Below are 14,493 nucleotides of genomic sequence, written 5' to 3'. Positions count from 1 at the left end.
ACCTTTGCCCGAGGATCATTGTTAGTTTGTTTGACTTTTGTAGTAGGTTTCAAAAATTAGCCTTTATTGAGTATCAAGACTTTTTAAAAAAATTTCTGCTTATATATGATTGTAATGAATCACCTCATGTACCCATCAACCAGCCTCAACACTAACCAACTTTTTGTGCTTCTTGTTGATGTGAAGAGATTTTGAAGAATCATTTTCTATATGAAATGGCAACTTTCTGAGAAATGCATAGTGTGTCACCCCCAATGAGCACTGGCTTTATAGTTCATAGGGTGGGACCAAATCCAGAATCCTTTCTGTCTTTGCTTCCTGACTGGGCAAGAGGCCTTTCCTTTTGAAGCTCAGTTTTTGCATCTTGAAAACAGGGTTAATATCTACTTTGGAAGATTATTTGGATGATTAAGTGGGATAATATATGTGAACGATCAAGAGTGTGTGGTGGCCATGGAATCCTGCTGCTCAGTACCCTTAACTGTTCATGCTCAACCTGATGGAGAACACTTCCCCAACATAGCCCTCTCTCAGCAGGAAGCAGCTTGGAGATGGCAGTGCACCTTTTTTCCCATAGAATTGGAATGTAGAAATTGACAGTGGAGAAATGTAATAGTGGTCCTCTTCATGCTTTGAATACAGCCATTTTTACTCTAGGGGGTGGGGACATTGTTGGTGGCTAGTTACAGTGTATGGGTGTAGAGGATGCTGGATGTGGTGAGATTCTCCATTGCCATGTTGGATTCCCAGAATCTTTAACTGAGCTATGGCCTGCTAGGAGCCACTGCAAAAGTATTACATTCATATGTAAATGGACTCCTGCTGTTCACCTAGGCCCGTTTGGGAACTCAAGTTACTGGACTCCTGGAGAGTTCCCATTGGTTGGGGAAGGATGGTAGGAGGGTGTTCCGGGGGAAGTGGAGCCCCCGGCTCAGGTAGACACACAGGTGTGTGGACCGGCTTGTTAGGGGACACACACGGCCTCTCACAAAATAAAACTTTGTTTCAGTTTGACTGGCTTGTGTTTTTGTGCCCAGCCGGGTTGCAAGATTGCAAGCGTGCACTGACAGCCCAGCAGGGAGGCGCCCAGCAGGAAGGCAGCAGGCGGTGCTCTGCGGGAGCGGAGCTCGGCAGAGCCCACGCGGCCCGGCCGAGCAGCCTGCAGCAATGGCCTGTTCCACATACAACAGTGAAGTACAGTCTCATTTAGACATAGGCAAGTTAATAATGGCTTGTTCACTTATACTAATATGAACCACTCTGGGTTAGGTTTAGGTCTCACCTGTGGACAGTGAGAGGTATATGAATTCCCTGGGCTGCTGTAACAGATCCCCACAAATGGGGAGGCTTAAAACAACAGAAGTTCATTCATTCACAGTTTTGGGGACTAGAAGCCTGAAATCAAAACATAGGCAACCTGTCTCTTGGCTGGTTGCCAGTACTCTTTGATAGTCCCTGCCTGGCCAATAGCTACACAATTCCATTCTTAGCATGGTCACTTTGTGTTTTTTTGGTGTGTTTCTGACCAAATTTCTCTCTTAAAAAAGATACCAGTCATTGGACTAGAATTACACCCTCAGGTACTGGTGGATATGAATATTCAACCCTGTACCAACTGTTAACCCAGGTTAACAGTGGTATAAGACCCAAAGTGTGTTCTTAAAGATCCAGCCAGAAGGAAATCGGTGGGGAGTGCATGAGAGATGAGGTTGTATAGTAACATTGACAGTAGGCTTGAACCTTATTAATTTCCATTATTTTCCCCCCTTAGAGCCATGGGAAGTCTAAAAGGTTTTAAACTCAACTCACATAATGTAGTAGGTGCTCATTGTATTTAGCGATGAACATTAATTTTGAAACAGCTTTTCTATATTGAAGGAAATTACCAGGTTCTGAATCTCCCAACCCATCTAGAAGCAGATACTCAAATCCCTGTGTCCCCACTCCCTATGGCAAGACATCTGACCCTGGATTGGCCTGAGTTGGCCCCTCACATGTACCTGTGTAAGAACTGGACTCACTTGTGAGCAATAAAAGATGCATGGAGTTTATGTGGCTAGAAACTATGCGGTTGTATATAATGAAAGTGATCAAATAGAAGTTACAAGAGCATACAGGATCCAAATCGTATGTACTAGGAGTAGTGAGTTGTAGATGGAACTCTAGCAATCTCCACTGTTGGGGATGGAAGCAGAGGCTTGGGGAGAAGTAGTTTGAAGAATAAAAATTAATTTTTATTAATTTTGTTCTGCTTTAAAAAACAACAACAACAACACACTCTTTGTGAATTTGGTTAGTAAGTAGAACCTCTGTGAAGTCAGCTTGCCATTGTAGCATGATTTCCTAAAAAGTTTGCAGCTAATTAAATTGACTTCTAACTGTAACTCCTCCTTGGCTATTGATGGATCGCTGTGACTTATTAAAACCTTAAAACTACTCAAGCATGCCTGCTTCCAGTCCCAATTCATTAGTGTCATCCAAATCGGTACTCAGATCTTTTCTAAACAGCATGAAGCAGGATCGTGTTACAATCTGAGGGGTAAGATCTGGGTGAAAAGCTGCTCAATAGAATTTTGGACCAAAAACAGTCGTCATGGGCTTAATTAAGCAGTTTTTAAGTACAGCAAATATAGCGTGACTGAGTGCTAAGTAAGACTTTCATCTCTTGAATACATACTGTGGAGACTGAGGGCAATGGTGGGGAGTGTGGGAAACCCTGTTTTGCCCCGTAGAACCTCGTCATTCCACCAACTAATTTCAGAAGAAGAAAATTCCAAGAACGTTAGTATGAACTCCTTTTGACATTAGCTTGGTAATGTGTGATGACTCATCCCTCGTCTGTTCCAAAGTCACGGAACTTCTTAGGAAATAGATGGCGATCATAACGGCCACCAGAGGAACTCCACTGACTTTTTGGTCCTTTGTCTGCTCTCCTCCGGCACTCGGACCTTGTCTTGGTGGTTGCTCAGCAAATGCTGCAGTGTGTGAATGTGGTGAGCATCTTTCCTTCCTCTGCCCAAGCCCCAAATAATTCACACATTTGACCCTGCTTGTGGTTCAGTTGTCTCTCCAGGGAAAGCCTTACGATTGGGAGAGAAGACAGGCTGAAGCAGGAGGATCACAAATTTGAGGAGGGCCTCATCAATTTAGCAAGACCCAGTCTCAAAATAAGAATAAAAAAACAAACAAACAAAAACTGGGGGTGTAACTTGGTGGTAAAGCATCCCTGGATTCAATTCCCAGTTAAAAACAAATGGCAGGATGCAGTGGTGCACCACCAAACAGGGCTGGGGATGTGGCTCAGTGGTTGAGTGCCCCTGGGTTCAATCCCCAGTACCAAAACAAACAAAAAGGAGAGAAGAGGGGGTGGCTCACGCCTGTAATCCAGTGGTTAGGGAGGCTGAGGCAGGAGGATCACAAGTTCAAAGACAGCCTCAGCAATTTAGCAAGGCCCTAAATAACTCAATGAGACCCTGTCTCTAAATAAAATACAAAAAAGGGCTGGGATGTGGCTCAGTGATTAAGTGCCCCTGAATTCGATCCCCGCCCCCTCCCACTGTACACCCACCTCTCCAAAAAGGAGAGAAGAAATTTCTGTTTTCTAGGCATTTCCTTTTTTCTTTTGGCATTCCTTATTTTTGGAAACAATTTGTCTAATCAAGGTTAGTGGTTTGGTTTTATTTATTTATTTTTCCTCACTGGAAAATTATATGTTCATTGGGAAAGTGATAAGAGAGAAAGAGTTTTTCCCCCAGTGGTAATGTTATTAGAAGCATTTTTCCCCCCAACATGCTCAGGTCATGTTGTATATATAGTTGTATATCCTGTCAAATTTTAAGCTTTTTTTTTGCTTATGAAAATTAAGCTACAATTGTTATACCATGCAATTCTCTCTTCTGAGGCATGCATTTCAGTGGTTTTAAATGTATTCGCAAGATTAGGACCATCACAGCTAATTCCAGAACATTTTTATTACCCCCCAGTGACCCCAGTCAGTTGCCCTTCCTCTTATCTAGTTTCTTCCCAGACCCTAGGAACACTAACCTACTTTCTATCTATAGATTTGCTTTTTCTGGACATTTAATATAAGTGGAATCATACAATATATGGGCTTTTGTGCCTGTCTTCTTTCAACATCTTTTTACATCTTCTTTGAAGATGCAGCCATATTTTAGCATGTACTTTATTCCTTTTCATGGCTGGAAAATATTCTGTTGCATGCATGTAGCGCATAACATTTATCTACTTTTCAGTTAATAGTTGTTTCCCTCTTTTTTCCTGTTATGAATGATGCTGCCATGAAGATTGTGCGCTTGTGTACCTAGATTTTTCAGTTCACCTGGCTGTAGACCTAGGAGTGGAATTGCTGGGTCATAAGTAATTTTTGGAGGAACTAACAAAATGTTTTCCAAATGTCATCATTTTATGTTCTTCCCAGCTATGTCTTGAGGGTCCCAGTTTCACCATAGCCTTTGCCAACCACTTGCTAATCTCTGGCTTTTTGATGATCACTGTCCTAGTGGGTATGAAGTCGTATGTCATCTGTGACTATGATGACGAGCATTGTTTCACATAAGATGAAAGTCCCTTTATGTGTAATATAAATATATGGTTTACAAATACTTCCATTCAGTGAGTTGTCTTTTCATTTTCTTGTTAACATTCTTTGAAATATAAAGGTCTCACATTTTAAACAGTTTTTATGTCACTGGGCTCCATAAGTGTTTATAATGATTGTTTGTTCTGTTTTATGTGTACTTATTTAATGGTAATTTTCTTAACCATTTCTCATTGTTGGCTGTATAATTTTCCATTTATCAGTCCAATGGTTAACATAGCCATGAAAATATCTGCATAAGTTTTCATCTACATTCTTTTTTTTGGGGGGGGCGGTACATGAGATTAAACTCGGGGACACCTGACCATTGTTGCACATCCTCAGCCCTTTTTTGTATTTTATTTAGAGACAGGATTTCACTGAGTTGCTTAGTGCTTTGCCATTGCGAGGCTGGCTTTGAACTTGTGATCCTCCTGCCTCAGCCTCCTGAGTCGCTGGGATTACAGTCATGTGCCACTGTGCCTGGCTCACCCTCATTCTTGAGTATTTCTTTAGTGATAATTAAATAGGAATGAAATTAGTGGGTCAAAGGTTAGGAGTGTTTTGCAGTAGGAGTGTTTGGCTGCTGCTTTTTTATTGGTGTCAGATGTTTTGGAAAGATGGACCTGGTAACACTTCTGCCAGGGAAGTGCAAGGCTTCCTTCAGTGCCCCTTGTTAGACTGCACATTGGCTCTGATGCTACCACCATCCTTTGGGCCTGTTGGTGTCTTTGTCTATTTATAACTGGAGCGGTTGTTTTTCTAAACTGTTGGTGTGTTTTAAGGGTAGTTTTACCAGAACATGTATTTTTGTGATCTGGTATTCTTAGCTATACCTGTTACAAGTGATACCATCGACCCTTTATGTTCAGTCCAGTCCTGACAGCAATCAGAGACTCATGAGTTTTCTTTTTTCCCTTCATCTAAGTGTTTCAAGTATTTTGTTATAAAGCCATGCAGAGCCAGAACAACTACTGCACGCCTAAAGGACTGATCGATTGATCGATCTATCTAGACCAGAATTGAATACAGGAACGCTTTACCACCAAGCCACGTCCTCGGTCCTTTTTACTATTTTGAGACAGGGTCTAGCAAAGTTGATAAGGCTGGCCTCACTTGGGCTCCTCCTGTCTCAGCCTCCTGAGTTCTGGGGATTACAGGTGTGTGCCACCACTCCTAGTAGACAATTCATTTTGTTAGAGTTGGGGCCTCTCAGGAAACTGAAGCAGCACATCCCTACCCCTACCACCACCACCCTGTTCAAGTAAAAAAAGATCTCAGAAGCCTTTCAGAGTAACAGGCATGAGTTTATTGAAGGGATAGGAAAAGGGAAAGGGACACTCTAAAGGGAGAGAGTGGGTCCTCTGTTCCACCTCCTGACTTTTGACCAAAAGCAGGATGACATCAGACTTTCAAGTTCCCATTGCCATGGCAACTCCAGGTCATTTTGGCCCATGTTGACGTGTTCTAATAGGACTCTAAACCATTACAGTCTTAGAGATTTTATGGTTAAGAGAAATTATCCTTATCTCCTTGAGTTTTGGGATCTGGTCTGAGAAAAGGGTCATAAAATTCCCCTCTTCAGAGAAACTGGGGTTCCTCTTATCAACATTATCTTGGGCCTGCATTTCTCCTGTAGTTAACAGGTAGTTTGCTGAGGAATGTGACATATCCTGTCCACTTAGGCCAGGCAGGGCTGCAGGTAAATTGCTTCTTGGAAAAGAAAGCACGTGGGGGTCAGCACTGTGGGCCATTTTGGAGAACTATTCTCTTAACCTCGGGTTCCCACCATTCATACCTGTCTGTCCCCTAGCAACTTGATCAGTGCTTTTACCTAGAATAATGTTGGAATCACAATTAGACTTTTGACCTACCTTTCCCCTTTTATCTGGTGACATGTTAGCAGTCTGATGTGATTATCCCTGTCTGTCTGCTACAGGAGTAAGTTAGCAAGCTACTGAAACTGCTGTTTGATTCTTGGATTCTCCAGCCTCTTTTTATTTGGTGCTGAGGCTTGAACAGTGCTGTCCTAACTCTTTGATTCCTCCTCCCAACTGTGTGGTGTGTTGCATGGTGGGGGGACCCTGTGACTTAAAGAGTCTGAAGAAAAGGTAATGAAAATAAATTAATAGCTGGTACAGTGGACAACTTCCATGTGGCAGTTAATAAGAAGTTAGGTTTGTATTTGCCAGCGTGGATTGATCACCAAGAAATCAGATGGAATGGTGGTGGTGGTGGTGGGGAGCCATGTGGGAAATGCTGTGTTTAAGCAAATTACTTAAAGGCTGCCCCAGTTTATGCATCTGTTCTGAGGATAATAACCCTGTTTGAAGGAGTAAATAAGTATATGTAAGATGTGTAAGACACTACTTGATACCTATTTGCATGAAAATTAAAAACTCAACAGAATATATGCTCTTCTATGCTCTTCTGTGAATAGATAAGCATAAACAGATACACATACTTTTAAAAAACATCGAGGTAAAATTCTGTAGGTTTTAGTATATTAAAAAGGCTGTGTGTCTGTCACCACTGATATAGATTGTTTTCCTTATTACCCCCAAATCCCTGTTAGGAGTCACTCCCCATCCCCCTACCCTTGCCCACTGGCAACCTCTAATCCATTTGTTTCTGTGGACTCACCTATTCAGATGGATGCAACCATACAATATGTAGCCTTTTGTGTCTGGCTTATTTCACTTAGCACACTGTGTTTTGAAGTCTGTCCACACTATAGCGTAGATCAATACTTCATTCTTTTTATGAATGAATAGTATTCCATTGTGTATATACACCACATTTTGTTTATCCTCCAGTTAGTGAACACTTGAGTTGCTTTTATCTTTGGCTATTGTGAATAATGCAGCCATGAACACGAGTGTACAAATACCTGTGAGCCCTCTTTTTTCAATTCTTTGGGGTATATACCCAGAAGTGTAATTGCTGGATCGTATGATCACTGAAAACAGTGATTCTGTTTTCATATTTTGAGGAATTGCTCTACTGTTTTCTGTGGCAGCTCCAATATCTTAACATTCCTTCCTGCAATGTTATATCGGTTCCTAATTTTTCCCATGTCTTTGTCAACAATTATTTTACACTATTATAAGTATGTGTGTGTAGAAAGAGACAAGCCATTCTAATGGGCATGAAATGATATGTCCTTATGGCTTTGATTTGCATTTTCCTAATGTTTTCATATGACATACTTCTAAAAACTTCCGGAGAGACCACCACTTTCACCAAACTGAAAGTGGTTTCTTCTGTAGTTGTGTGTGGGGTATACCTCTTTTGGAAGCAGGTGGTTTAAAAAAAAATCCTAATTTATACAAGAAAGAATGTTTTTACAAGTATTACACAAATTAATGCTGGTTCATACCTGCACTTGATGTATATTGACATAGTCTTCACTACTTGAAATGTTGGTTGGGAAAGCTTATTGACCCCTGAAAATGGATAAAGCTCTTTACCTGACGAAGGACAGGTTTTGTTTTCCATTGCAGGTGATGCCAAATAAGGATTGAGTTGGCTTCAGTCTGTATGTTTATATTTTTCAGCTATATGGAGAAGTGAAGGATCTTATTATAAGACAAAGTGGTTAGGAGGGTGGACTCTGGAATTTGACAGTTGGGGCTTGAGTCATTTCTCCAGCACTTAACTATCCAAGTTCTAACATTATTAACATCCTGGTGCTGTAGTTTATGTGTCTACAAATGGGATAAAGTTACCTCATGGGATTGTGTCTATTAAATGAGTTAAAACAGATCAAACATTTGGGATGTTATTGCTACTTAGAAAGCAGTTGGCCACAATTCATAACCCAGTGAAGGCTAGTGTGGTTAGAGAGATGAATGGGTCACACAGGAACTTCAGGGCACTTGTCAGGGATTGAGTTCTGTCCAAAATAGGAGGGAAAGCCCTTAAAGTTAGGTGTGACTTGATCCAGCTCAGCTTTTAAAACCCAGCCTAGCTCAGCAGTTCTCATTAGAAACATACTGTTAGCCACTTAGCTCCAGAGGCTCTTTCACTGTGACTTAAGAGGCTCTGTGAGTAGATGGCACCTTTCTTGGGCCCTCTGATCACATCACCTTTTAGAACTCTGAACTTCCACCTCCTCCCCATGTTGCAGGATTTAACTTGTGTGGGCTTTGATCTATGTAGCTCCAATGCCAGGACATCCATGTTGAATAGTAGGAGCTGAGCTGCCCCCTGGGCTTTCCCAGTGGTCAGAATGAAGTGCAGCAGCAGGATTGATAAGATTGTCAATTATCTGGTGTGTGAATGCAAGCCCGCTCAACTTGAAAATCATTTTGTTCCATTGTCTACTAAAAATGATTATTGGGATGCCAATATAGGCTTCCTTGTTTTGTCACATAGTTGGTCTTCTCATAGATAGATATAAACAAACTTCTGGGTAGATTTTACCCATATTCAACAACTGGTTCCTGTTGCTGTAGAATGTATTGAGCTGTATTTGAAGGAACGTCCCTTCATCTCCTAGCTCTACAAAATTGATTCAGTGGAGATGTTTCCCTATCTTGTTGAAATGAGATGGTCAAAATGACTTTTTCTGGTAAACTTTTCCCCATGTCTGACACTGGTTTGGGTATTTGGAAGGTTACAGGGACAGGTGTTCTAGTAAAGTTTTTAAAAATGTTTTAGTAAAGTTTGTGTTGTGGTCAAAGGATATTAAGTGCTTCTGCTTTGAATATTACTTTAATTTTACATTTTTTTTTTTTTTGGTACTGAGGATTGAACCCAGGGTGCTTAATCACTGAGCCACATCCCTAGCCCTTTTTCATATTTCATTTAGAGACAGGGTCTCACTGAGTTGCTAAGTGCCTCACTAAGTTGCTGAGGCTGGCTTTGAACTCATGATCCTCCTGCCTCAGCCTCCCAAGCCACTGGGATTATAGGCATGCGGCCCCATGCCTGGCTTAATTTCACTTATTTTTAATGTTTGCTTTTTTACTTCCACATTTTTTTTGTATGAATTCATACAAATATCTGTTAGCTTAAATTACTATGGGCTTTTAAGGGAACCTAGAATTAGCTTCCTTTGCCTTTAAGACAAAAACTATTCCTCACTGAGCTAAGCATTGGGTTCAAAAGTGTAGCATGCCTCCTTCTCTTACAGAGCCTAGATCTTCTAGGTCTGTGCAGCTGTGTTGGAGAGCCACATTGAAGGAGTAACCCATTTCCAGAGGGACCTTCAGTTTACAGATGAGTGTATAGCTATAATGCTCAATGTTGTCCCTGAAACACATGTAACACATAAGCAAATAAGAAGATTTATAATCTAAGGTCATACACATGTTATAAATTGTCTGCCACCTTAAGCACAGAAGCCAGCGTGACAATGAGGAATTGATTACTTGTGACACTCCTGGCAATCACATCACTAAGGTTAATAATTATTAGTCTAGTGGGAGAAAAAAGATAAAGAGATTATAAAATGATATTGCTTTCATTTGCAGGATCAGGTATTCAGCAAGTGGGAGACAGAGAGTCACTTTACCCAGTATTGAGGGTGTGACTGGAGCGTAGGTGTGGGGGAAGTATATTGAGTTTATGGAAGAGGTTGGCAGTACCAGGCAACTGACAGCCTCTTAGGTCATGTTGAAATGTGGACAATTTACACCAGGGATTTGAAGCCGCTGAAATTTATGGCAGGGGGATAGCATTAGGGTTTGGGACTGGAGGCAAGCATGAAAGTCATACTCTTGTTCAGATAGTTTAGAGGCAGTGGGACCCGAGTAGTGGGTCCTAATATCAGGAAGCAAAAATCTTCAGAGTTAGAAACAAACAAAACCCCTAGGTCATTACTTACTAATGTTGATCTTAGTTATAATTCAGATATCATACAATCCATGGTTTAAAATGCAATGCTTTTTAGTGTGTTAACTGACATGTACAACCATCACCTACAACTTTATAATGTTTTTGTCTCTTCAAACCTGAACTTTTCAGCTGGGTGTAGTGGCATATGCCTATAAACTCAGTGACTTAGGAGGCTTAGACAGGAGGGTTACAAGTTCAAGGTCACCCTCAGCAATTTATCACTCTGTCTCAGAATAAGGAGGTGGAGGGTAGGAGGGCTAGGGATGTAGCTCAGTGGTAAAAGTGTTCCTGGGTTAAATCCCCAGTAGTACCCCTCCTCTCCCATTCCTCCCCAACTCCCCCCCCCCAAAAAAAAAAAAAAAACTTAGCTTTTGGCTTCTACCCTCCCTCTCTTAACAGCCCTGTGCAACCACTAATCTACTTTCTGTCTCTATAGAGTTCATGATTCTGGATATTTTATACGAATGGGATCATTTTAATATGTGATCTTTTGATACTGGATTCTTTCACTTAGTGTGATATCTTCAACGATCATTTATATTGTAGTTTGTTTAAATATATCCTTTTTATGGCTGACTAATATTTCATTGTATGAATGTAACACATTTTTTTTTGTGTGTATCACTTCACCACCTGATGACATTTGGGTTATTTCTACTTTTAGATATTATGAACAACTTTAATTCTTCTGGGTATATAAGAAATATGGGTGTATGTGTGTGCCTGGGTGTGTGAGAAAGATGCACTCCTTTCTCCTTCAGCCTCAAGTTGGGCAGCTGTGGCTTGAACACTTTCCTGAGTCCCTGTTGCTTCTTGTTTAGCCATAGGAAATGAGATCGAGATTGGGGACCAGTAGGGCAGGAGAGAGAAGTCCATCGTGTGTGCTCTTTGTGGTGTCCTTCCCCAGTTAGTTTTTTTGACTCTCTTCCATCACAGTTACTTAGTGATTTTAAATCTACCCTGGTTTGGGAAACTCGACTTGGGAAAACTCAAAATTTATAATTTTCTCTCCCCCTCCTGCTAGGTGCTGGATAGTTTACTAGTCCAGTATGGAGTGGTGGAGAGCTGTGAGCAAGGTACATGTCTTCTGAATTGCTTTCAAATTTGTAAAAGGAAGAAAGTAGAAAGAAAACTAACTGTCTTCTCTCTGTTTTTCTCTTTCTCTAGTGAACACTGACTCGGAAACTGCAGTGGTAAATGTAACCTATTCCAGTAAGGACCAAGCTAGACAGTAAGCAGTTTGAAACTTTTTAACTTTATGTAATCACTAGGTTAAGTACAGTAACTTATATTTTGTGGATTTCTTAATGGGAGAAGGGATGATGGGTAGCAGAAAGAAACTATTGGTAAACTTAGACCCTGCAATTAAGCATTTTTAAAAGAAGTTTGAATGTTTAGGAAAGACTGCATTTTATTACATTTTCAATATTCTTCAATGCCATTAACAGAGTAATGTAGTATACCCTGAACTACACCCTATTTTCTGGAAGTCTTGGGCCTGTATATTGTTTTCCAAGTTACATTTTTTTTTCATTGCTATTATGACACTTCATTGCTATTTTATCTGAAGCTGGCAAGTTGATCGTGGGTTAAACTAACAGATGTTGTCGTCTTGCTCCCTGAATTATCTAGTTATTACTATTGTCATTTAGGAGCAGGCAGACATTGAACAAATGTAACTTGCTTATAGATTTATGGAAAAAGTATAGCCCAATGCAGTTAATTAAAATTAACTTCACAGTTCCCTCTAGGAAAAGGTTCTGCAGGCTTTGAATGATCTAATGAACTGACTGAGCACTAGAGAGAGAAAACAAGGATCCCACGAATACTGCCTTTGACAGCTCTATTCAGAACATGAACATGGATAAGTGACATACAAAGCACCCAGCACAGAGCTGGGGATGTAGCTCAGTGGTAGAGCACTTGCCTAGCATGCCCCACGGTCCTGGGTTCAATCCCCAGCATTCCAAGAAGAAAATAAAAGAAAAAGAAACCCTACTATTAAGAAATGAAGCAGAACACTAGGTGTCAGCTGACTACGGAAGAGTCACCTCCAGATACAGCGCAGGCAGAAACGGACAGTCCTTTCTGTGTGCCAAGAAGGACAGCACTGGTGGACCCTGAGAGGGAAGGGGAAATAAACCTCAAGAGAGGAAATTCAAGTTACTAAAGGCAGAACCACTCACAGAAGGACTATGGCAGGAAGAATAAGCCTGGGAAGGAGAAGGAAATTTGTATAACACAAAAAGAACTGTTTTTAAATTGGTAATATTCATATGGTACAAAATTTTAAAAAGATCTAAAGATGAGCATAGTGCAAATCTTCCTCCTTGTATTGTTCCCTAGCTGCCTCCCCTTTGTGAGAGCTGTGAGATAACCATATGGAAGACAAATACATGTTTGTATTTTTTTTTCCTTTTAGCTCAAATAATACCATAAGTGTTTTACGCGTGTATGTGCTTTTTTTTTTTTCTTTTTGAACTGGAGGCACCTTACTACTGAATCACATTCCCAAACCTTTTTTTTTTTTTTAAATTTTGAGACAAGGTCTTGCTAAGTTGCTGAGGGCCGCACTGAGTTTCTGAGGTTGGTCTTGAACTAGCGATCCTCCTGCCTCAGTCTCCCAAATAATGGGTATTATAGTTGCAGAGAATGATTTCTTGATATGAAATGACTTATTTAGTTCATCCCAAGATGCACATTTTGGTTGTTTTCAGTCTTTTGCAGCGTATGTGTGTGAGTCTACATATAGGATAAATTCTATGGTGTAGAGTTCTGTTTCTAATTTTATTTATTCTAGAGCTAGTTTATATGCCCATCAGTGTGTGAGAGGGTTTCTCCATAGTCTCCCCAGGGTGGGTTTCATCAAAATTTACCACTCTAAGAGGTGAAATTTCTCTCAAGTAAAATTGAAGGCTTTTAATGTTTTAAGAGCATTTTCTTTGTATCCTTGGTTCATTAAAAAAGCTTTTTCTATGTTCATACACGATCAGTGTAATTCCATATCATGTACAACCACAAGAATGGAAAGTTAATACTCCGTGTATGAATAATATACACTGTCATATATCTAAAAAGAACAAATAGAATTTTTAAAAATTTAAAGTTATTATGACTACTTATGTCTCTTATATAAGGTCTTGGACATAATAGAAAATGTGACATGAGTGTTGTTTTTTTAAATTTTGAGACGAGGTCTTATAAAATGATATTTTATAAATTTTGCCCTTCAACTACATTATATAACAACAACAACAAGGGCTGGCGATGTGGCTCAAGCGGTGACTCACTAGCCTGGCGTGCGCAGGGCACTGGGTTCAATCCTCAGGACCACATAAAAATAAAATAAAGATGTTGTGTCTACCGAAAACTAAAAAATAAATATTAAAAAATTCTCTCTCTCTCTCTCTCTCTCTCTCTCTCTCTCTCAAAAAAAAAAAAAAAAAAGAAAAAAGAACAACAACAAGAAAATTTCACCTTTTAAACCCTCAGTAGATTAGGAGATAAAAGTAAGGGCATTGAAAAAGTAGATGCATGATTTGTCTTAACATGTTTTACTCTTTACAAAGATCTGTATTGAATACTTAGTAGAATCAAGTCCTTGTTGAATGGGAAATATGGGGTGAGAGAATAAATTCCAGAGTATTTGGAGATTGTCATGTATCTGTCTTAGTTGCCTTATTTGAAAATTTTCATGAGGCTAACAAAATTAAGGAGGGGATGCTTAATAGTTAAATGGGAGAAATCCTGTTGGAGACAACCTACATTGCTTTGAAGAAGCTTAAGAAAAACTTTGGTAGAGAGAAAGCAGTTAGCTTCCTGCTCCTTTTAATAATAATAATAATAATAATAATAACAATAATAATAATAATAATAATAAAAAGTTCCAAAGCACAGGAAGGTAGACTGGCTAGTCAAAGAAGAATTATTCTGAATGTGCCCCTAACATGACATCAAGGTGAAGGTGGAAACATTCTTTCTCTTTTTTAAAAATTCTTTATAATAGATATTAGTCTTATTGATACCAAGGGGGGTAGAAGGAAGGCTGTTGGGAA

At 40.0% G+C, this 14,493-nt stretch overlaps 1 protein-coding gene across 3 annotated transcripts in view; it reads left to right on the top strand.

Moving 5' to 3' along the window:
• Igf2bp3 (insulin like growth factor 2 mRNA binding protein 3) overlaps positions 1-14,493 on the top strand; it is a 135,713-nt gene that overhangs the window by 78,478 nt on the left and 42,742 nt on the right. For all 3 annotated transcript variants that reach the window (XM_026414814.2, XM_077796735.1, XM_026414813.2), the window contains exons 4-5: positions 11,463-11,514; positions 11,606-11,669. In XM_026414814.2, the coding sequence (XP_026270599.1) occupies positions 11,463-11,514; positions 11,606-11,669 (116 nt within the window). The remainder of the gene's footprint in view (positions 1-11,462; positions 11,515-11,605; positions 11,670-14,493) is intronic.

The sequence above is a fragment of the Urocitellus parryii genome, chromosome 3, assembly GCF_045843805.1.
Source record: "Urocitellus parryii isolate mUroPar1 chromosome 3, mUroPar1.hap1, whole genome shotgun sequence".
NCBI classification, from domain to species: Eukaryota; Metazoa; Chordata; class Mammalia; order Rodentia; family Sciuridae; genus Urocitellus; species Urocitellus parryii.
The sequence above is the reverse complement of the archived record's forward strand: the minus strand, read 5'-3'. Positions and strand labels throughout refer to the sequence as shown.